Genomic DNA, 23,368 nt, shown 5'->3' with positions numbered 1-23,368 from the left:
TGCTAGGCTCGGTTGACCGAGCCCGGAGGGAAGGGTACGTCGAGGGATCAGGCGGCGACGGGGAGAGGCTAGAGGTTGATCAGGCCCCTATATCCTTCTTAAGGCACACGCTGGGTTTGTTAAGCTCCACAGCGCTTAGAGTTGTTCACGAGATGTGAAGTCCTCCTTCTCCTCCTCCACGAGATGGTTGTGGAGTCCTCCTCCTCCAACTTGGGCGGAAACCGCTCAAGCCTCTTATACGGCTAGCAAGCCAATCGCTAGCCGCCACGTAGGAATAATTTAGAAACAGCCAATAGTGGGACACAAATTTGCATGCGAATGGCGGGAACTCCTTTGCACCGGGGTTTTCTCTTTGCAACTGAGAATTGCGCCGTGCAAAGAAAGCTCCTCATGGCGGGAAATAATTCTGCAGTGCCGAAGCGCACACAAAATCATACCCTTGGGTCATGACACTGTCAAGGTGTGGGGCTAACTGTGTGACCCTCGATGGCTTGCCAAAACTTAGTAAGCGGCCCTCCACCCAAAATAATTGCTCGCCCTTGGCTTAGTACCTCCTTATTGAAAATGCATATCTCTTGCAAATTATTTTCCCCTTCCATCATACATAACTGGGGCTGAGGTGCAGGGAAAAGTGAGTCTGTTTCCCTCATAAGAAATCCTTTGTGTGAAATTGTGGTCCACTGACATTAGTGGTAAAACTTCCATTGTCTTCAGTGGGGAAAAGATTTCACTCTTAGCTTCTGAATACTACCTTGTCTATATAGAATTGATCATAAAATGATTATAAAAGGAGCCCATGTAGGAAGGTGCCTTGGCCATCTTCCCTTGCATTGAAATGTTGTTTTTATGGATACAAATCAAGTAACTAAGTTTTCCTTGGTGGCTTAATAGGGACCAAATCACTGGTTCAGTGTAGCCCTCTGAATGTTGGCATGGTTTAAATGAGCAGCTCTGGACTATGTAGGATATTTTCTTGAACATTTAGATATTTATGGCTCTTACAGAGGAAATTAAACACATGGCCAGAGCTTTTTCCTCTCCTGTCCAAATTCAAGTCAGTTCTATTTTTAGAAATCTTTTCAGATGTCACTTCCTTTTTGATAAGACACTTGAAGCTGAAAAACACAAAAACAGGAATTCCCACTCTGAATAGCTTGGAAAATACTTTCTCTTCCATTTGCAGCTCCTGGAAAAACTAAACTACTTCTTTAATTAGCTTTCTGTTGGACTCTAGCAACACCTGCCTTTGGATAATTAATAAGGAAAGAAAAGGAGTATAAATGTTCAACCTAGCAAGGGCAGAGAGAGATGCCTTTCCCTCAGCTGTATTTAGAAAGATTGGAACTTTGGTTTGTTGCATTGGCTTTTAATGGCTTGCACTTTTGCACTGGAAATGTTAGTGTCAGAATCACAGGGAAAGATTTCTGGAAACGATTCATAGTTTTTAGGTGCTTTGCATTTTGAGTGTTGAATCTGAGCTTTCTTAAAGGGGCTCCATATTCAAATTAGAGGCATCCCAAATCATTAGTTTATTTTGAAAATCTTGGCTATTGCATCAGATGTGGGCTGCTTTTAAATGTGGGCTGAGGGCTGCTTTTAAATAGTTGGTCAATAATGTAAACAGAATAGCTAAACCATTATATGTGCAGTTTATTCAGAATGACAACAAACTCCTGCAGTTCCTCCCTAATCTCAATCCTTTGCTGTTAGCACTCTCTGGTGGGGATTATTTCACTAAACAACTGAACTGGAAGCAAACAACCAACCAGCCTATGCTGCTTACTTGTGATTTGTGCAAGTGTCTGATATCCACAAATGTTCATACACCCCTCATTAAGGTAACTAACCCTTTAAGGAAAGATAATAATGGAGGGTAGACGACCTAGAAATGGGGTGTCTGAAATGTAGCTTGCAAGTAACCCTGAGATGGGGAATGGTTTTTCCATCCTTCAAAAGAAGGGAAAATTTAAATATTTATCCTGTACCAGGATCAACCTAAGATATTTTCTTTTTAAGCAATAGATACCCACCCAAGAACAGCCAGTAGTCTTGATCTTGGGAACCTCATCTCCAAAGCAGAAGAGTGAATTTCACATCCCTGTTCTGTATCTGGCATAAACCAAGTAAATGCCTTAACCCCAGAACTACTGGCTATTGCAGAGGGAGGGTTTGCTATCACTTGGCTATTTGGGTGTTGTGGGGTATATTTCAAATTCCGTCCAATAAACTTTCCTACTTGAACTGCTACATCCATTCCAGAGAAACATTTTCAGTTTTATGAATCAACATTTTCTGATTAGAAAAAGCATTGTCTCAACCAATTCCAGGTCAACTGACCATCACCCAGCCTTTGCTTTAATAACAAGGTTGTAATGTATGGGTCTTGGCGCACATTATTTTCTCTGAACCAGGTGGTGGGAAGCACTGTATGCTGGAACTTACAACTTCCATGATAAGAAAAGCAGTTAGAATTGAAAAATGTATTACTACCTGCTACCTGAAATGTTAGCTTCCATTTAAAAATCCAGCATGCACTGACTTTGCTCGCTTCCCTGACCTAAGACCAATGTGTGAAGTGGCCTTTTGCTTCAGTTTCGCTGTCGATGCACACAACCAGGGAGGCAAAACAATCCCATCTGTTTACCCAGTTGTACTCTCCCTGGTGTACACTCTTCACTTCGTGGGTAATAGAGAGGACATCTTGTGGGTTAGGCACTGAGCTGAGATTTGAGTTCTGTTTCCAGCTCTGTTGCATATTTCCCATGTGATCTTTGACTGGTCTTGTAATATCTCTGTTCTACAATTCTGCCTGTGTAACATGAGGACAATAATATGCTTCCCTCCCTAACAAGAGTGTTCAGAAATTTAAATTAGTTAATCGTTTGACATGTTTATAGACTATTCTGATTAAATATGTACTATTGCTTTCTGTAACAAGTATGCATATCTACATTGTTTTACTATCAAATTAAATAGGCCATTTTTCTTTCTCAGTTTTTAGTCAAGTCAGGTTACATACTAAGAAAATTTAAGCAGTAGCTAGAGTCACAATAGTAATTGGTAAAATTGTATTAAGTGTGGTCATATAATTTTATGATGATTTTAAAAATAATTATTTATTTGGCTATAAAAAACAAAAATATTTTTTATTGGGCAACCAAATTTCAGATCCCCCCCCCCCCATCTAAATAGCTTTTAAAAAAAGAGGCAATGATGTTTTTTCTATAATAGTACAGTAATGAAATTTTAGTACCATGATCTCCTAAGCCAATATGCCCTGGAAAAAAGAATTAAACCTAATTTGTTTTAAACCAGACATAAGTTTTGTTGGAATTATGCTCAGTTTAATTTAGTGATGAGTTTTAGTTTTATGTTAGACTGAATAGGTAGAGATTTATTGCTGATAAATAAAAAAAAAATGTTTCTTATGTACAGCAAAATTTTCTCATAGACGTTAGGGCTGGAAGGGACCTCAAAGATCAAGTCCAGCCCCCTGCCCAAGGGGCAGGAAGTCAGCTAGGGTCAAAAGACCCCAGCAAGATGAGCATCCAAGCATTTCTTGAATAAGTCCAGAGTGGGTGCCTGCACCACATCTGGAGGGAGTCTATTCCAAGTCTTGGGAGCTTGGACAGTAAAGAAAATGTTTCTTATGTCCAGCCTAAAACAGTTTTGTAGGAGTTTATGACTCGTGTAGGAGTTTATGACTGTTGGTCCTTGTTTTTCCTTGGGGTGCTCTGGTGAACAGTTGTTCCCCCAGATCTTGGTGCATACCCCTTATGTACTTATAGGCTGCTACCATGTCACCCCTGAGCCTGAGCTTCTTCAGGCTAAAGAGCGCCATAGCTCTCAGCCTGTCTTCATGAGGGCTGTTCTCTTGCCCCAGCCTCATGCACATGGCTTTCCTCTGGACTCTTTCAAGCTTCTCCATGTCCTTCCTAATTGTGGAGCCCAGAATTGGATGCAGTACTCCAGCTGCGGCCTCACCAAGGCTGAGTACAGTGGGAGGATGACATCCTGGGATTTACTTAAGAAGCATCTATAAATGTAAGCCAGGGTTTTGTTTGCTTTGCCAGCTGCAGTATCACATTGGTGGCTCATCTTGTGGTCAATAATGACCCCCAAGTCTCTTTCAGCAGTGGTGCTAGCAAGCATAGCACTGCCAAGCCTATAAGTATGCTGCAGGGATTTTTTCCCCAAGGTGGAGTACCTTGCATTTATCAGTATTTAACGTCATCAGGTTTGTGTCCACCGACTTACTAAGCTTATCCAAGTCAGCCTGGATCACTAGTTTGGTTTTTTTCTCTATTTTTTCCGGACAGATGTTAAGGGTAGAATTGCACTTGGTTGATTACATTTGGATTATTATATTTGCATTAGTAATGCAACTCTAGTTCATGAGAGTGCTAACAACACTGAGCAGCTGTGTCTTTTGAATCTTTTAGAAATGAAGCCAGGAACATAATCCATCAAAGACAACATACATCTCTCTTTCTCTTAAATATAACATAAAAAAATTACGGTAGAATTGATTTGTTTTGTGCAGTGTTGATAACCAAGGGATCATGCAAAGTTGTTGTTATTCAAATTCCTTATCAGCATGACTGTTTGTACCAGCTTTAATGCACCTCTGAGAGTGCAGCTTGGCTATGGATTTGTCTACACTGCCAGAGGTTCCACAGACTTTCCAGTGCAGTGTGACCTCTGGCCAGTCTCTCTGTTCCTCAAGTTGCATAAACAAGGACTTTGAGTGTCAAAGCTAGCTAGCTTAGTTCTTGGTAGTTTAAAGTGTGGCTTGGACAATGTAACCAGTGGGTCTCAGGTTCATAGACTGGAGTGATACAGCTTTGTTGTATCAATCTGGCCTATTTAACCACATATGTTTTTTCAAACAGATGCACATTTCCCAGCCTCCCCCCGCTGTTTTACCTAATTTGCTCCCAGTCAGCAGTATACATGTGCGCTACTGTGCAGTAGTTACTGTGGGGTTAATCTACTATCTGTATTTACAGGTAGTCAGCAACCCCACAGTAGACTAATGTACTGCATAGTAAATGTTGTGCACGTGTAAATGGTGACACTTTACTACTCAGTACATAAGTACAGTGTGTGTTTACAGCCCCCTGTTGTTCCTTGTCTCTCTTGCCTATTTTTTCCTTTGGATGTTTGGAAAGATTGTGTTTATATTGCTCTTAGCTTTTCCTGTGTGATTATGTATGCAACCTTTCATGTCCTGAAGAAAGCTGTTTGTTCATTGTAGACAGGGTGTGGGTCAGTTTGGTGGTGAGGAAGCTGTGGTGAGTCATCTGTAAAGTTCTTGTGGTAATCAGTCTGCCATGTAATAATGCAAGAGCAGTAAAAATTGATTTTCATCATCTGTTTCTGTAGTATGTCATGGAGCCTAGATCATCATGTGCTTCAGTCAGTGTTTGTCCCAGGCTATGAGGACCCTCCCTCCACTGCCATCTCTGAGATGGGTAGTAGTAGGGGTTCAAAACAGAGGTGACTCGCCATATAAATAGTTTGATCATATGTCCTGGTTTCTCCAGGACAGTCCTGGATTTCAAAGACTGATTGGAGAAAATTGAAATGAGTGTCCTGGAGCCACAGGGGCATGGGGCGCAGTCTGACGAGAAGGCAGAGCAACATGGTGCACCAGTCTCTGCCAGACTGCACCTGCACCCCTGCCTGTCAGCCTCTGCTGCTGCCTGCAGCAGTGCTGCTGACTTGGGGTGGTAGCCTGGCAGGCAGTGTCCTGGATGTCTCAGTTTTCCTTATGGTAGCCCTATGTATAAACATACAAAACAATTCTAACGATATTAAAGGATAATGATGCAAGCTGTTACCATACAGCTGTTAAATTTGCATGCTTCTTTAGTGATACAAGTGTAGCAAAACCTCTCCAACTTTAACCTTGCTTAAACTCAAAGGGCAGGTCCCCAATGTGCAGGGACATGCAGATGTTGAGGCAGAAATAGCAGTGGTACAAATATATGCCACTGCTTTGTGCCATGCATTTCATAGATTCATAGATGTTAGGGTCAGAAGGGACGTCAACAGATCATCGAGTCTGACCCCCTGCATAGGCAGAAAAGAGTGCTGGGTCAGATGACCCCAGCCAGATGCCTATCCAACCTTCTCTTAAAGACCCCCAAGGTAGGGGAGAGCACCAGCTCCCTTGGAAACCCATTCCAAATTTTGGCCACCCTTACTGTGAAGAAGTTTTTCCTGATGTCTAGCCTAAATCTGCTCTCTGTCAGTTTATGACCTTTGTTCCTTGTTACCCCAAGAGGCACCCTAGTGAACAGAGCATCTCCAATTCCTTGCTGCATCCCCCTAATGAATTTGTAGGCAACCACAAGATCACCTCTCAGCCTTCTCTTGTGGAGGCTGAAGAGGTCCAGGTCCCTCAGTCTCTCCTCATAGGGCTTGTCCTGTGAGCCCCTAACCATATGACTGGCCCTCCTCTAGATCCTCTTGAGTCTGTCAACATCCTTTTTGCCCTCATAGGGCTTGTCCTGTGAGCCCCTAACCATATGACTGGCCCTCCTCTAGATCCTCTTGAGTCTGTCAACATCCTTTTTGCAGTACAGCATCCAAAACTGGATGCAGTACTCCAACTGCAGTCTGACCAATGCTGCATAGAGGGGAAATATCACATCCTTGGATCTATTTGTCATGCATCTGCTGGTGCATGATAAAGTACGGTTAGCTTTGCTGATGATTTCATCACAGATGACTCATGTTCATCTTGGAGTCCGCTATGACTCCGAGATCCCTTTCCACTTCTGTACTGCTGAAAGGGTCGCTTCCCAGCCAGTAGGTGTGCTAGATATTTTTGCATCCTACGTTCAACACTCTGCACTTGTCCTTGTTGTACTGCATCCTATTGTGTACTGCCCACTTTTCTAACCTGTCCAGGTCTGCCTGCAATTGTTCCCTGCCCTCCGGAGCATGCACTTCACCCCATAATTTAGCATCATCCACAAACTTGGACAGATGACACTTCACACCCACATCCAAGTCACTGATGAGGATATTGAGGAGTATATGTCCAAGGACCGAATCTTGCGGGACCCCACTACCCACATCCTTTCAGGTCAATACTGACCCATCTACTACCACTCTCTGGGTGCGACCGCTAAGCCAATTTGCCACCCATGGACCGTGTAAGCATCTGTCACAGCCTCTTAATTTATTTATGAGAGTGGGATGAGATACCGTATCAAAGGCATTGCTAAAATCCAAGAAAATAACATCCATGTCTACCCATGCCTCTCAGCATTTTGTGACCATTCATAAAATGAAACCAGATTGGTCAGGCCTAATTTACCTGCTACGAATCCATGCTGGTTTCCCTGCTGCATTATTTTTCCCACTGAACTCCCACAAATATGATCCTTCATAATCTTTTCAAAGACCTTTCCAAGGATGGAGGTGAGACTGACTGGCCTATAATTACTCAGATCCTGCTTCCTCCCATTCTTGAAAATAGGGACCACACTGGCCCTGTTCCAGTCCTCTGGGACCTGACCTGAGCTCCACGAGCACTCAAACAGCTGTGCCAGTGGTTCTGCTATGACACCAGCCAATTCCTTCAGTACTGTCAGATGAAGCTGAGCCGGGCCTGCTGACTTAAACGCATCCAATCCATCCAAGTGACTCTGCACCAAGTCAGCATCAGCAGTTGGTGGGCTGGTGTCCCTCTGATGCCCGTCTAAGAACCCATTAGGAGACTTATCTTGACCCCTGTTCAGGAACACAAAGGAAAAAAGCTCATTTCAGCAAGCTGCAAATTGTCCTGGATAGGGGAGACAGGTGCTGGCCCCAGTGGTATTATCTGGTGTCCTGGTGCAGCAGGGGTGCAGATCTGGCAGCATGGAGCCTGGCCGGCAGCCAGAGCATTGGTCTGGATGGCTAGCCCCCCATTTGTTCCAGCACACGCTACTGACATGTTTTCTGCACTGCTTTTTTCCCCTGGGATTTATTTTTGCTACTGGGATTTCCTGGTAGCAAATTTTGCCACTGTGCTGCAAATTTGCAGTGTGGTACACATTTTCATATGCCCCACATGCAGTTTGTGGTGCCACAAAGTGGCCTGTGGTGCCACAAACCGCACATCATTGCACGTGGGGACCTGCTCAAAGATGGGGTGATTTAGTTCACTTACGTCTGTTGCTGCAGCATCAGTGGAATAGTTCTGTTCCCCACTCCTGACTAGCATTACCTCCTCTGCTCTTTTTAAAGCAGCTGACATGCATTCATCCCTACCCTCCTGTACAGTTCTTTGTCATTGTAAATTCAAAGAAAAGGCCTATGATTTCACCAAGCAGCAGAGTAGTGCCTAGTAAGCTGGCTTTTGAAGTCTTCCTGTCATCCATTAGCTTAAATGAAAAAAAAGAAGAGGAAGGAGGTTGGAGAGGATTTAAGGGTCAAAAAGGAAGAAAGAAGAAAAGATCAAGCACTCTCTTTAAGGAAACATATGCCATGCATGATGTAGGGTGTTTTACTTGATACAGTAATGGACTGTGTAATTCCTGTTGAAAAACTCTGAATGATGTAGACAATTGTAATACAATCTTATTATGCAGAATCCAGAGCTTTGAAATTGCAAAAGCTCAGCGGGAAACAATTTTCCTGACCTAAAGAATTTTCAAGATTTTGAACGCTTCTCTGCCCCCCATCCTAAATTAGGACAAAAAGTAAAGACCACAACACTTTTTCCAAAATTAATTAACGTAAAATTTGGAATTGGGTCCATATTTCAAAACGGAAAGCTGTGTTTACTCCCCCAAAAAATTCATTAACAAATACTGACATGCAATATTGAGGATATTTTAAAACTTTTTTTTCAAAATCTTTTTAATTTGGAGATTTGCTGAAATTGATACTTTTCTTGCAAAAAGTTCTAGTTGTGCCAAATGAGTATATTCTGATGGAAGAAAAATGTCTTAATAACCCCAACTGTCTTTGGTAATTGCCCCTGTAAAGCCCATAGTAGTAGTAAGTATTTTCTTTGACAGAAGAATATTTATACCATTTAGAGTCAGATCCAAAAACCCTTAGATGCCTAAAGCAATACTTAATTAAATATTAAATACCTGGACCTAAAACTGTGACCCAAAGAAACCCCTGCTTAGCAACTGCCTAAATATGCTAGTAGCTCCCTTTTTGATGAGTCCAGCCCAAAGTACAGCAACCCTGGGTGCTTCAATTCCAGATGACCCCAAAGCAGTGTCAGTGCCCTCTTGCAGTAAGCTAGATGCAAGTCTAATGTAAGTGCCTATCCTCAGAGAGAACTTTGAGTAATGGATCCCAAGGAAGCAGAAGCACTTCCCTTGTATCACTGACTCCCAAGCTAAAGAAAAGAGTTACATTTCAGGGAAACCCCATGATAAGTACTTCCTTGAGGTAGATTCAACATGGAGGATTTAACATGCAGGATCACCCTTCTGAAGTGCCTGGTTCTCTCCATGTAGTGCATAGGGAATCTAGGCACCTAACTTTGGTTTGGGATTCTGATTTAGAGACTACCTAATATTTAGACTTTGTAGTGCCTAACCTGGAGACACCTAAGTCTTACCTGTCCTAGTCCCTAGATCCACCTGATATACTTGAGACTTTTTAATGCCTCACTTGATTTTTAATCCTTGATGAAACGTCAACTAATGTCTACTCAACCTATGGCATGTGACCTTGATCTGGCCCCTAAAGTGACTGGATCTAGGCCATGGCACAGAGGATGAGGGGCAGAAGCAGCTCAAACAGTTGTGTCCATTTTCTGGCCCTATACCATGCTACTGATCCACTTGGCAGTCCTCCCTGCTCTGCTCTCCTCCTCTTCCCCACTCCCCCCTCCACCCCCAACATTAGCGGCCACGTCCTTCACTACCGAAGAGGAATGGTGGCCTATGGTGCAGCCAGGTTGCAAACACCCAGTTCACCACTCTAAAAGATCTGCACTAGTCACTCTTCTTATGATTAGTGATGGGTCATATGTGTATGTACTTGTTTTTCCTGAAAATGTTAGAACCCATTGTGACCCAGTGGCTTTGTGTGAACCTGTATTCTATTGCTGGAGGGATGCAACCTCCAGATTAGAACTTCCTAGGCTTCTGTGCTAAAAGCTGTGAAGGAAGAGGATTAGTCTGGATGGGCACTGCATACATACTCTTTCCCTTAGCATCCATTCTCTGTCACGGTAAAGAGAAGACATTGCACCAGATGGACCTGTTGTCTGATCCAGTATGGACTTTTTTCTTTTTGCTAGAAGCCTATCCTTGGGCAGTTTCTAAAATGAAATATTCATTTCTGTGTCTTTCTAAAAGGGCAGATTTCAATATTAGACCTTAGTTTGTTTTCCTGCTCTGTGCCTACATTTTTGGCAACAAAGGCAATGTTAGAAGCTTTTTCCACCGGTATCCTGTTTATTGAAGAAGCTTATAAATACTTATTCAAAACATACAATGAAAACACAAGCACACATTATGCAGAAAAGTCCAAAGAATGTCTTAGAATCTACATCTTCAAAAAACCAGTTATATTTATAGTCAGCACGAACGCTTGAAATTCTACCTTACGGCAGGGCAGTATCCTTCACAAAGCTGGGACTCCAATAACATTTTTCTTTTTAATAGTTGATTCAACTTTTAATTTATATTTAAATGTAAATAATTTGGTGTGTAGGCTTTCTTCCAATTTACTAAATGCCAAAATAAGTAAAAGCAGGCATGTTGTCTGTTTTTATTTGCCATCTTGTCCTGTCCTTATGGGTATGTTGCATGCACTGGAGCGTTGCCTGTGAAAGGACTACAGGAGAGCTGAGCAACCTGCAGTAAGTTGCACAATAGCTCCACCAGCAGCTGATCCCCCACCTCCAGAATTTGCATTTGCAGTACAGTCCTTTTTATTAATAATCAGCAAAGAAAGCAATCTGTACATTGCTTCATGATGTCGCATGGTGCATCTTAGATCATAAATTCAGTGCAAGAATTTGCTTAGTTTCTGGCTGCATTTGCCCTCTATTAAAGGGCCAACTGCTGTGGCAAATTTACACTCCTCTGAGCTCATGGGAGCCTAGCACCACTGCCTCTACTATACTTTTCAGAGGGGGAAGGAAGTCATGGCCCCAAATGTTCCTCCACACCAGCTGAACCGTACTCCGTAAAAGTCACCACACTATACCAGCCCAGAGAGCTGTGCACCCAAACACACCCAGAGAGAGCACTTACATGTGTGGCACTCCATAGTACCTGGCCAGTGGGAGCAGCCGCATTGGGAAGCTGTGAGCTCTGGCTAGGGCTGGGACAGTGCTGTCGGTGGGCATAGGTTGGGTGTGGGCTGGAGCATGATACAAGCTGCCCCAGGCAGGTTTCAACTCCACGCAGAGCACCACAGGGGCAGCCATGGGCCAGATCAATCGACTGATGGGCTGGATCTGACCTGCATGCTGTAATTTGCCCACCCCTGTTCTTAAAAGCATAGGCCCCAAATTGCATAGGACTCCAAGCTGGCACCAAATATACTGGTACTGTCATCTCTCTTGTCTAGCATACGGTGCTTCAATTAATGCTCTGGCTCATGAAACCATTTGATCTGACCCATGGGCATGGAGTTGGACAGCATTTTGCAGTGGGAGGTTTTCGCAGCAGTCACTTTCTCATGCCACTGCAGGGAGAAGCACTGCCTGTGGGTGCTCTCCCTATGCCCCTGTTCAGAAAGGCAGCGCTGATGTCTGGGTCCTAGTGCTTGCCCTTCCACCACCCACCGTGACCTGAACTGGGTCACTCTGGCCTGCAACCTAAAAAGGTTGCTGAATGCTGGACTAAAGTGGATAGAAACTGGGTCTCTTAAGGAAGGTACTACTGGCTCCTTTTATAGACTACTTTCATAGATTCATAGATTTCATAGACATTAGGGCTGGAAGGGACCTCGTAAGATCATTGGGTCCAGCCCCCTGCCCAAGGGGCAGGAAGGCAGCTAGTGTCAAAGGATCCCAGCACGATAAGCGTCCAAATGTTTCTTGAAAGTGTCCAGATTAGGTGCTTACACCACCTCTGGGGGGAGTCTGTTCCAGGACTTGGGGGCTCAGACAGTAAACGAGTTTTTCCCTATGTCCAGCCAAAAAGGGTCTTGCAGGAGTTTGTGACCATTGGACCTTGTCATCCCTTGGGGTGCTCTGGTGAACAGGTGTTTCATAGTTGCATAGTAGCTAGGGTCAGGAGGGACCTGAACAGATCATCTAGCCTGACCCCCTGCCACAGGAAGGAATGAATGCTGGGTTCACAAGACCCCAGACAGGTGATCGTCGAGCCTTCCCACAGATCTTGATACATACCCCTTATGTACTCATAGGCTGCCACCATGTCACCCCTGAGCCTGAGCTTCTTCAGGCTCCCATCGCTATCAGTCTTCATGAGGGCTGTTCTCTTGCCCCAGCCTCATGTGCATGGCTCTCCTCTGGACTCTTTCAAGCTTCTCCATGTCCTTCCTAATTGTGGAGCCCAGAATTGGGTGCAGTACTCCAGCTGCGGCCTCCCCAAGGCCAAGGACAGTGGGAGGATGGCATCCTGGGTCTTGATTGAGATGCATTGGTAGATGCAAGCCAGAATTTTATTCGCTTGGCCAGCTGTGGTATCAAATTGGTGGCTCGTATTCTTCTTGTGGTCAGTCATGACCCCAAGTCTCTTTTGGTCATGGTGCTAGCGAGTGTAGCATTACCAAGTCTATAAATGTGATGTTGGTTTTTATTCCCCAGGTGGAGCACCTTGCATTTCTCTGTATTGAATGCTATCAGGTTTTCATCCACCCACCTTGCAAGCCTATTGAGGTCAGCCTGGATCACCAGCCTATCCTCAAGTACGGACACTCTTCCCAAAATGTTGGTGTTGTCAGCAAACTTGGCCAGTCCACTTTTGACACCAGTGTCCAATTGTTTATGAAGACATTAAAGAGTATAGGTGCAAGAATGGAGTCTTGAAGGATGCCACTGGTCACCGAGTGCCGTGTTGATTCAGTTAGTCGAGGCCACAGTTGCCCAGTGTTTCCATGAGGACATCATGGGACACCAGGTCAAAGGCTTTTTTAAGTCCAAATATATGACATCAACCTCTTCCCTTTTGTCCAGGTGATATGTCACCTTGTCATAGAAGGAAATGAGATTGGTCAAGCAGGACTTACCTGCAGCAAACCCGTGATGGCTATCCCTCAGAATATTGCCTTCTTTTAGCCTGTCGAGAATGTTTTTTTTGATAATGTTTCCAAAACCTTCCCAGGGTTTGAGGTCAAACTGATTGGTCTGTAGTTTCCTGGGTTGTCTTTCCTCCCTTTCTTGAAGATGGGCACCACATTGGCCCTCTTCCAATCTTTGGCTACTTCGCCTGAGTGCCACGAGTTTTTTAATAACCTCGCCAGTGGCTACGCTATGATGTCTGCTAGTTACTTTAACATTCCTGGGTGCAACCTCTCTGGACCAGCTGATTTATGGGAGTCCAACCTCTCAAGATGCTCCCTCACAAGATCCACATCAATGGTGGGCATATATTTATCCTCACCCTGGTCATCCCGCATCATGTTAGGCAGGGTGGTCCCTTTGGGCTGGTGAAAAACGGATTCAAAGTAATCATTAAGCAGATTCACTTTTTCCTGGGTGTCAATAGTTAGTTACCCCTGCTGGTTAAGTAGGGGTCCATTGTTGCCCTTGTTTTTCTTTCGATTGCCCACATATCTGAAGAAGGACTTTTTATTATCCTTGATTTGTGTAGCCAGATGAAGTTCAGCTGCAGTCTTGGCTTTGCTAGTTCACTCCCTGCAGGTGCAGACAAGTACAGCAGAAGAGTACTTCCTTTGTGGTGTTTCCTGTCTTCCATCTTTCATATGCCTCTCTTTTTAGACATAGAAGATCCATGAGTTCCCTCTTGAGCCATGGGGGTTGTTGAACCCTTTTTACCACCTTCCCTATGGGTTGGGATGGACTCCCCTTGTTACTTCTAGGATCGCTTCCTTAAGGGGCAACCACTCATCCTGAACTCCCCTCCCTGTGAAATCATGGTCTCTCAGGGTGTCAAGAACAAGCCTCCTAAGTCAGCTTTCCCAAAGTCAAGGACTACTGCATTGCTGTCTGATTTGCCAGCTTTGCGATGGATGGTGAAAGTGATCAACTCATGGTTGTGGGGGCCGAGGGGGGACCGAGGATTGGGAATCCTCGGGAACACTACCTGGGGTTGCGGCTGCGATCCCATGACGGGCAGATGGGTATTCTCTATCACCAGAGTGGAATTAGGCACAGACGAGACACGTATCAGTTGGAAAAACAGAGATGGCTTTACTTACACTGTAGAGTCGTATACAGCGCAGACAAGAAGTGACTTCACACTTCAATTGTAGTTGCAACAATTCTAATCTCTAGTCGCTAATCGAGGAGCTCTTGTAGACCGGGTAGCTCGCGTCTAACTCGGGCATGCAACACGGAGGATACGTCATAAGGCTTCGTCGACGGGGAGTCGTTGGCAGGTGATCAAGCTGCCGGGCCATGTGGGAATAATTTAACATCGGCCAATCATGTTATGCAAATCTGCATTTCCTCGGCGGGAACTCTATCCCCGCCGGAACTCTTCACCATGCCGAGAATTCCCCTGCCTTACCGTGCCTTGTGCTGGAAAGTTCCACTGTGTCGAGGCACTGATCCAAATCAGCTCTGACAATGGTCACTGTCACCCAACTTCCCTTCAATTCTTAGGTCACTGATTAAATCATCCCCTTTGGCCAGTACCAGGTCCAGCAGTGCCTTGCCTCTTATCAGCCCATAAACTTCTTGAGACAGGTAGAGCTCATCCACACATGTAAAGAAGCTTTGTGACTGATCAGATTTGGCTGAGCACTCATCCCGTGAGATGTCCGGGTAGTTGAAGTCTCCCATGATGACCATGCACTGAGAGCGTGCAGCCTCGGCCAATTCCCTGGTGAATTCTTGGTCAAGCACTTGTTCCTGGTTTGGAGGTCTGTAGTAGACTCCTACCATTGTATCCCCTTCACTATGTTCCCATTGTATTCTAACCCAAAGGGTCTCCAGTCATCCTCATTGGGTGCCAATCTCAGCTTGTAGGGATGTGCAACTTTCCTTCACATAGGTAGCTACACCCCCCACCCCTCTTTTCAGCATGATCTCTCCTGTACATAGTATAGCCACTTATACCAGTAGTCCAGTCATAGGAGGAGTCCCACCAGGTCTCTGTGATCCCTGTAAGATTGCAGTAATTTTAGTTTAGCAGAGGAACCAGTTCCTCCTATTTATTTCCCAAACTCCTGGCATTAGTATACAGGCAGATGTGTGTGCTGTTGGAGGCCCTAGGCTTCCTTGTACTCATGGAGAAGCTCTGTTCCTGGGCTGGGGTAGGAGTGGATTCCCTTGAGCATCCTAATCTGCTGGTTTTTTGGTTGATGCTTGGTGAGCTTGCTTTGGTGGTTGTCTGCTCATCTGCCAGTGAGCTTAGTTTAAAGCCCGGTTGAGCAGGTCAGCCATTCTGGCTAAGAAGAGTTTCTTCCCCAGTGGAGTGAAGTAGAAGCTCTCTGAAGAGCAGACTGTGGTCCTAGAAGCTGAAGCCTTCACGGTGGCACCAGTGCCGCAGTCTTCTGTTTACTGCCTCAGTTCATCTCTCCCTCCTCTGCTCGTGACCTGTAACTGGAAGGATCAAGGAAAAAAACATCTGCGCCCCATCTGGTACAGTGAGCCTGGGGGCTGCAGACAACCTTTGTCCTGCCCCCTGGATGGACAGTATGGGAGTACCTCTTAGCCTCCCTGGTCCTGTCAGGTGACGTAGGTCTTCCCTCTTCTTTCCTGGGGTGAAGGGCCTGGCAGTAGGAATCAATCCCCTGTTCGCCATCTCTGATGGTATGGAGTCTGGAGCTCCACTGTCTGGGATTCTAGAGACTCCAATACAGAGCAAACCTCACAAGGGAAGGTTGCTGTGCTTCTGATCCCATGTGCTTGGAGTCATGCCAGACAACCCCCACAGCCGAGAGCCAGGGGCTCTGTCTGAATGGAGGCCAGAACCATGGTTTCCGTCTGGGTGGAGGCCTCAGAAGTACCAGAGGGGAGGGATCCAGCCACAGGGGGGGAACCTCAGGGTACAATGTGTTCCACCCACCATTGCATGGGTAGTAGTTTGGCTACTGTTGTGCCAACTGCTCCCTTGAGGTCCTTTGCCTAGGGCCTCATGACCCTCCCGCAAACTCCCACGCTAACTCATGTGCTGGGCCTAGAAGTGCACTTGTTTGTACGTTCTTTTTGTGAGGCTGTAGTCGTGTGGCTCCTTATGGGGCTGGGCCAAGCAGGAGCACGGGGGGGTGAACATGACCATAGCTTTATCATCATTTTGATGGTTGTTTTTAATTAATAAGAAAAAATGTTTTAAAAATCCCAATTGGACCTTGGCTTATCATACAGTGATCTTACGCATAAAAACTAGAAAATCTTTCCAGCATCTTGTCTTTTCTTCTTTTTACCTGCTTATTCACTGCTTGCAGGAAAAATAAAAAGATTTAACTCATCCCAGAACTTTCTGCATAATGAAATCAACTTCTCTGGATATGCTTGTACCAGCAAAGAATTTACAGTTTCATGAACTAATGGTAATGTTTTGTTTTTCCATGCGCAAACTCACTTGATCTAAAATATAATCGTTTTTGACTGACTAAAGTTGAGATTTAAGCTAGTATCCCTTTTCAGAAACAATCCTAAGTGTACAGCAAATAAGATTTAAGCACGTACAAAAATTAAACATGTACATACATATTTCTCCCCGCAGCTGTGCTAGGTCCCTGCCACCACAGCCCCACTTAACTCTGCCAAGCTGGGGGTTGTTGGGAGTCCTATTAGGGGTCCCAAGGCTCACGGGGATCCAATGGGCTTATGCCCATGTGTCTTGCTCCAGAGCCAGCGCTAAAGTGCAGCTTCTGCCATTGGCAGGCCCTTTCAAACTCAGCGCATGCATAGTAGGGCCTGCGGATGGTGTGCTGCTGTTGGAGGGCTGGTGGGGGTCCCTCCCCCACCAGAGAAGGGGATAGGTGAGTGCCCCCCTCTTCCCCTGCCTCACGCACTGGGCAGCACTGGAGCTGGGCCAAGTAGGAGCTGGGGTAGGGGGGTGTGACCCTCCTCTGCTCCTCTCAGGTGCCTCCCTGCAGCTGTGCTGGGTCCCTCCCACCAGGACCCCATTTACCTCCAGCAGGCTAGGGGTTGTCGGGGGTCTTGGGGGTCCTGTTGGGGGTCCCTGGGCTCATGGGAGCGCAACAGGCTTACGGCTCTGCGTCTTGATCTGGAGCCAAAGTGGGCCGCTGATGTAGTTTTACCTTTTTTCAGCTGGAGAACTGCAAAAAGAAGGAATAGATTAGGAATGTGTAAAGATACAGTCAAAAATTAGTTTTAAGTGTCCCTGAAAATACAGACTTCTGTAGTGTAATTTCAAACATCACAGTTAAATTGGTAATGCATATTTTCCCCCAGAGCAGTAGTCCAATTTTTTTTTCCAGGCTTTTGTCAGCTTTTCTCAAGTGCTATAAGCACTATTCTTAAGGAATTGTTCAGCAGAATCCTATGTATGACTAATCACAATTGTTGCTAGCCTCTTAGTTTTTGCAGTAATGAGACTTCTTTGTGAATCTAATTATATCCACTAAGCTTGCACACAGGCACAGATTAACTCAGGAAGAGGAGGATAGCCTTTTGTTTATAAGGCTGCAGGGGTTTTCTTCTCTTAAGCTGGAGTGTAGCCTGTCTTTTTATAGAGAACAAAATTACATTTTGCATCCCCATAATATCAGTCATGACACAATCAAGAAGATGAATGGTAAACTCAATATTTTTAACCACGTTTGTTGGGGTTTTTTTAATAGATTCTTCCATAATCAAACACTAAGCTTCCCTACTTCCGTTCCCCCCTTCCAGAATTTGCTTTTTGGAATATTCCATAACAAGGTAGTCCCAAAGCCAACAGAATTGATTAGCACAGATGTTCCAGGGAGCCATGTTACATCCTTAATCAAAGGCATAGATGTTTGGGAAATGATTGAGGAAGTGCACTAATGTGCCATGTATTTTCACCTAGGCAACTCTAGACTGGCAGAAACGATATCTTGGTTCTGATAGAGGGTATGTACCTGTACATGTGAAATCTATACCTGGGCGGATTCTCTTCTGCTAGTTTGCAAAGGCCTCAAAAGCAGAAACCCTGGATTACCTTTAGAGCCTTTTCAGTGTTGTAATAGATTGTTGATAAATTGTGTGCATTTTAAGGGTAGCATTTTGTTGTCATGTTTATTATTATTAGCTTTTCTATAAAAGAAGTGCCATGCAGTGCCGCCTAAGCTTTTTGTAACTAGGGCTTTTTTTTGGTTAAGATATTATTTTGTTTGATTTATATAGCTGTTCATATTAAATCAACAAAATTGTTCAAATGAATTCAACAGGTGTAATGAAAAGAGAAACATGCAGGATTTGGAAATGAAGGGTTTTTTTTCTTTATTACTGTTTGCAAATATGTTTCCCTCCAGTCATTGTGATCTGACCTTAGTTTTCTTTATGCTGTTAATAAAGCATTTCCTGTTTGACAAGGGAGTATGTTGAAACAGTTTACAGGTGCTTATATTTTTTTAAACTCTGCAGATGGTAAAGGATTTTAGCTCGTTTTCTAATCCAGCGCGCAGATGCTAATGTGATAACTGATTCTCACTATAATTTGAGGAGGAGGGTTAGTAGGTTTGTGAAATGTAAAGTGCTAAGCCATGGAAACGGTTTGGTCTCCCAGAATATTTTGATATAGTAATGTCACCCACGGGAAGGGTTTCCCTGGCACTTGAAAGAATCTCGGAAGAATCAGGAGTTTATACAAAGTCTCAATGGGATTTTTTAAGAGCAGTGTGACAGGCAATGAGCATGTTGCTGGTGATTATGCTGCCAAATTTGGTTTCAACCAGAAATAAAGTAAAACAAAAACAAAAAACCAACAACAAAAAAAGCAAACCCCAAAAACCTTGGTTTTTTCTCTTTATGTTAACATTCCAAAAAGGAAATACTGCTTTTGAAAAATAAGTATCTGCTGTGGAGGGTAAAAAAATGAAAGGCATTTTAGTCACCTCTTAAATGCTTGCGTGTCAGGCAGTTCTTTTAGAGGGCAAAGGTTGTAAGCTTGACAAGATAATGTCTCTTCCTAAGCAACAATGTCATCACCTCTTTCTTTCCTGCTAGAACATATGCTGCTGAGGCGGGGCAGTGGCTGAGGATGACTGTGTGTATCTTTTGACTGGTGATGAGACAGAGCTGGCATGCTGTTAGAAAAGTCCCTGCTTTAGTAAAGTTAACTGCAACTTCCTTCTGACAAGAGCTATGATAAATTTATCTTAGTTGAAGATACATTTTTGAAGAAGTTGTTTCTTGTTTATTTATGAACAGGACCCATAGTATTTACAGTCAACTTGCTAGGTTAGTATCCTGTATATAAGCAACATGTATATTATACTTATTATATAATATGTATATAATTAGTGTTCTGCATTTTTGGTTTTTACTGATTTTCAGTAATAAATTCCCATGGGGCTGGAGCTGCTGCCCGGGGGTGCAGAACTGGCTCTGACCTCAGGTAGGGCAGGAGGTGCTGGTGCCAGGGTCAGGTGTTCTCCCCAACATGCACACATACGTCCACATGCCACTCCTACCTACCCCCTCCCCGCAAATGCCAAAGTAGCCCAGCAACAAGCTGCTGCAGCAGGGGGGAGAGGTGCCAACGCAGCCCATCAGACACTCCCGGGGCTGCAGCAGGAAGCAAAGCAGGGGGAATATCAGTGGGTGTGGGGCAAGGGAGCATGGCTCTTGCTGCTTCACGCACCCTGGGAAGACTGTGGGGCTGCGCTGGGCTCTTCCTAGGGGCGCGTGTCCCCGGATCTGCCCCTGGAACAAAAGCAGGCTGCCACCTGCCCCAAACACTGGGAAGAACCCAGTGCCACCACTGGCTCCAGCCTTCACCAGCAGGCTCCAGCGAGAGCAAGCTGCCAAGCACTGGGAACATTGCCGCCACCAGCCCCAGCCTGCAGTAGCATCCTGCTCTGATCCCACACGCAGATCTGGGGCACGCGCCCCCTGGGAAGAACCTGGTGCAGGCCCCCAGCCCCCAGTGCTCCAGGGGCATGTGTAGCGGGAAAAGCCTTGCCCCGGCATCCACTGACAGTTCCCCACCACTTTGCTCCCTGCTGCAGCCCTAGAAGCAGCCGACAGGCTGCACCTCACCACTTCCCCTACCCCTTCTCTAGTCCCAGGCTTACTCCAGTCCCTCCCTCTCCACCGTGGAACATATTATTTTCCCCAATTTAAACTAATTTTTTTTTCTTTCCTTCCTTTTATCCCGATTTCAACCTGGTTTTTATGTTTGGAAGATAAAACCCCCAAAATTCCCAGAATTATTTTAACAACAAAAACCAAAAATGCGGAACACTATATATAAATGTTAATATAATATAGTATTATGTTATCCATATACATTATGTGTGAATTCTGTCTTACTGAAAGCCTCCCTGAGCCTTTCTTGGGAAGGGCAAAGTAGGAATCTAATAAATAAAATGAAGAATGGGGTGTGATCCCAAAGTGCATTGAGTGTTTTTATTGACTTTAGTAGACTTTTTTGATTAGGTTAAAAACAGTCATTTTTGTCATTAGCCTCCAATTTGTTCTAGGCACAGCTGTGCTTGTGCTCTTCTATGGGTATATCCAATGTTTCTGGGCTTTGCTGGCTGCCAAATGAGCCTGGGGGAAAATTCCACCCTCTACCTCCTGCCCTCCCCTCTTGTTGCTACATGTATCAGGATTTTTCTTTTAAGCCCTCCTCAGAGGTTTTGGGTATTGACGGAAGCCAAGACTGGGGATTGTGACTGAAGTGTGCTAATGTTCCTGTTGGGACTCCAAGCCTATGGTTGCTGGCTAGAAGGGCTTGTCCCTCAGCTCACTGTCAGACAGATCGCAATATTTGGGGTCAGGAAGGAGTTTTACCCCGTGGTCAGATTGATATGGACTGTGATGGATATTGCCTTCCTCTATACCAGGAGGTATATAGGCCTCTACTTGGGATCTCTTAAGCATATATTGACGATGTTTTACGGAAGCAGGACATTGCCTACCATGGTTCCCTTGCTTTACCTGTGTGGCAGGTTAGGTGTTATGTCTTTTGTTGTGTCAGGGTTAACTATAGTTTTACTATAGTTTTACTAAAAGGTTAGATTATGGATTTGTATAGGATGGTGCGGGTAGGGATGATCACTGGCAGGGGGTGGGACTAGATGACCTCTCAAGGTCCCTTCCAGTCCTATTTCTCTAATTCTATGATTAATATTTAGTGCTTTTCAGTTGTAGTGTTTTCCTTCCCTCTTCATCTTTGTTCATGACTGCAGCTTTTGTGCATTACAGTTGCATGTCTTTGGCGTTTCGGAGAGACACTGATTCATTTTGGTGTTTCGAATCACTGTCCCATTTCGTTTAGGCCAAAACTGTTTCGGAATTTCTATGGTGTTTCGGCCATAGGCTATAATGGGGAATCACAAAGCTGCCTATAACTTTGTTGTTTCTTGCCTGATTCGGATGAAGCTTGCAGGGATGCTAGCCCCTTCAGAGACCATGATGCCCGCCAAGTTTCAAGGAGATAGGTGTGCAAGGGTTTCTGGGAAACTGCACCTCAAGGTGCTGACAAGCAAAACTCGTGACGTGTGTGTGTGTGTGTGTGTGTGTGTGTGTGTGTGTGTGTGTGTGTGTGTGTGTGTTAGTTAAGGTGCAGTGGGATGAAAACTGTAGGGATGGTAGCCCCTGTTCTCACCCTCACAACTCCACTGCAGCCAGTAAGCCTCAGGTCGCTCAAAGATCTTACAGGTCTGGGCTTTCCCCAGCTAGGACTGTGCGGTGGCTGGAGGTTATCAGGTGCCTCCTGCTTCTACCTGCCTTTTACCAGGGAGAATCGCAGGCCTGGCATTTCCTGGGGCTACCACACCACCAACAGTCCCACCCAGACCTCCCTACCCTGGAAGAGTGCAGTTTTAAGGCCCAGGATGATGTGGGGCCTCTTCCTCCCCATATAGCCCCAGCCCTTATACCTCCAAGTTCTTCCTGGCACAAGAGCTCAGCAGGGAGATGTTCTTGCTCTGCTGGCTGGTGAGAAACTAAACTGCTGCTTCTGCCTCTGAGAGCAGGGCATTAAATGGCCACCCTCATTAGCACCTGTCCTGCCACATACATAGGCCCTTGTGCGGGCATAAGGGAGGCCTGCCTGGTTTCAGGCAGAGTGGTGCGGGGGTTTCCGTGAAACTGCACCTCAAACTGCTGAAAGCAAAACTCGTGTCACTCGTGTGATCTTCTATTAGACCAACTGAATAGTTGCAGAAATTCTTCTTTGCAGGCTTTTGGATTTAAAAACCCTTCGTCAGGCTGAGAAAGCATCTAGTCGGGGGGTGTGTGTGTATGCTGTTCCTGGATGGAAGGAATAGTAAAGAAGCTAGAGGCTGGCATGCAATGCAGGCAAGAAAGTCAGTCAGTGAAAATGGAAATGGACCGCCTTGACCATATATTTGCCCAGTTGTCAGTGACCATGAACCTGTGGGTGAGCTCACCCTGCCCAATGAGCCACCCCTGCACTATACGGTTCACGGCCTCCTTGATCTCCATTGCCATGTGAGACTCATCCATCACCTCATGGCTTGCAGGAGAACCCATGACTGATTGTCCTGTGAGGGAGAGGTAGGCATGATCTCCACCCCAGCTGCTCCAGATGTCTGAGGTGAAGTGCAAGGATACCTGCGGACCTGCCTTGCGCAGTTCCTCCCTCAAGTGCTCCCTGCGTGCCTCATACAGGGAGGGCGCCACTGTCCTGCTAAAGTTGGTGCATGTGGGCACTTGGTAGGATGGGGCCACGAGCACCATGAGCCACTTGAACCCTGGCTGCTCAACTAGAGAGAAGGGATGGCCATCCAGAGCAAGCATCTCCCTGATGCTGTGGGTGATCTCACTCAGAAAATTTCAGAAATGCTTTGGATGGCCTGTTCTGTTTCAGAGCTGTTTCGGAGCGTGGCATTTCATTTTGGATTCAGTGTTTCAAACGCCGAAACTTCTGAATCTGAAACTAAACAAAACGGCCACTGAAATTTCATACAGCCCTAGTTTTTGGAGTATAGCTAAGCCACTGTTTACATAGTATAGTGCCCTACAGTCAGACTACCCACAGAAGCTTTACTTAATGGCCATCCAGAATCTGCACTGGTAGAAAGGCAGTTTTTTATTTTCTTGTTTATTTTTCCATTTTATACATTATTCTTATAGATTCATAGATTCATAGATGTTAGGGTCGGA

General features: G+C 45.2%; 1 protein-coding gene across 2 annotated transcripts in view; it reads left to right on the top strand.

The window, feature by feature from the left end:
• Positions 1-23,368, top strand: part of SHROOM2 (shroom family member 2) — a 150,031-nt gene that overhangs the window by 36,784 nt on the left and 89,879 nt on the right. Inside the window, exon 1 of one of the 2 annotated variants that reach the window (XM_025209249.1) lies at positions 19,264-19,471. The exons of the other annotated variant lie outside the window; for it this stretch is intronic. Coding sequence (XP_025065034.1) covers positions 19,434-19,471 — 38 coding nt within the window. The 5' untranslated portion in view covers positions 19,264-19,433. Of the gene's footprint in view, positions 1-19,263; positions 19,472-23,368 lie in introns of those variants that run through there. 2 annotated transcript variants of the gene reach the window in all.

Source organism: Alligator sinensis, unplaced genomic scaffold, assembly GCF_000455745.1.
Source record: "Alligator sinensis unplaced genomic scaffold, ASM45574v1 scaffold312_2, whole genome shotgun sequence".
Taxonomy (NCBI): domain Eukaryota; kingdom Metazoa; phylum Chordata; order Crocodylia; family Alligatoridae; genus Alligator; species Alligator sinensis.
Note: the sequence above shows the minus strand (reverse complement) of the source record. Positions and strands in the feature narration are given on the sequence as shown.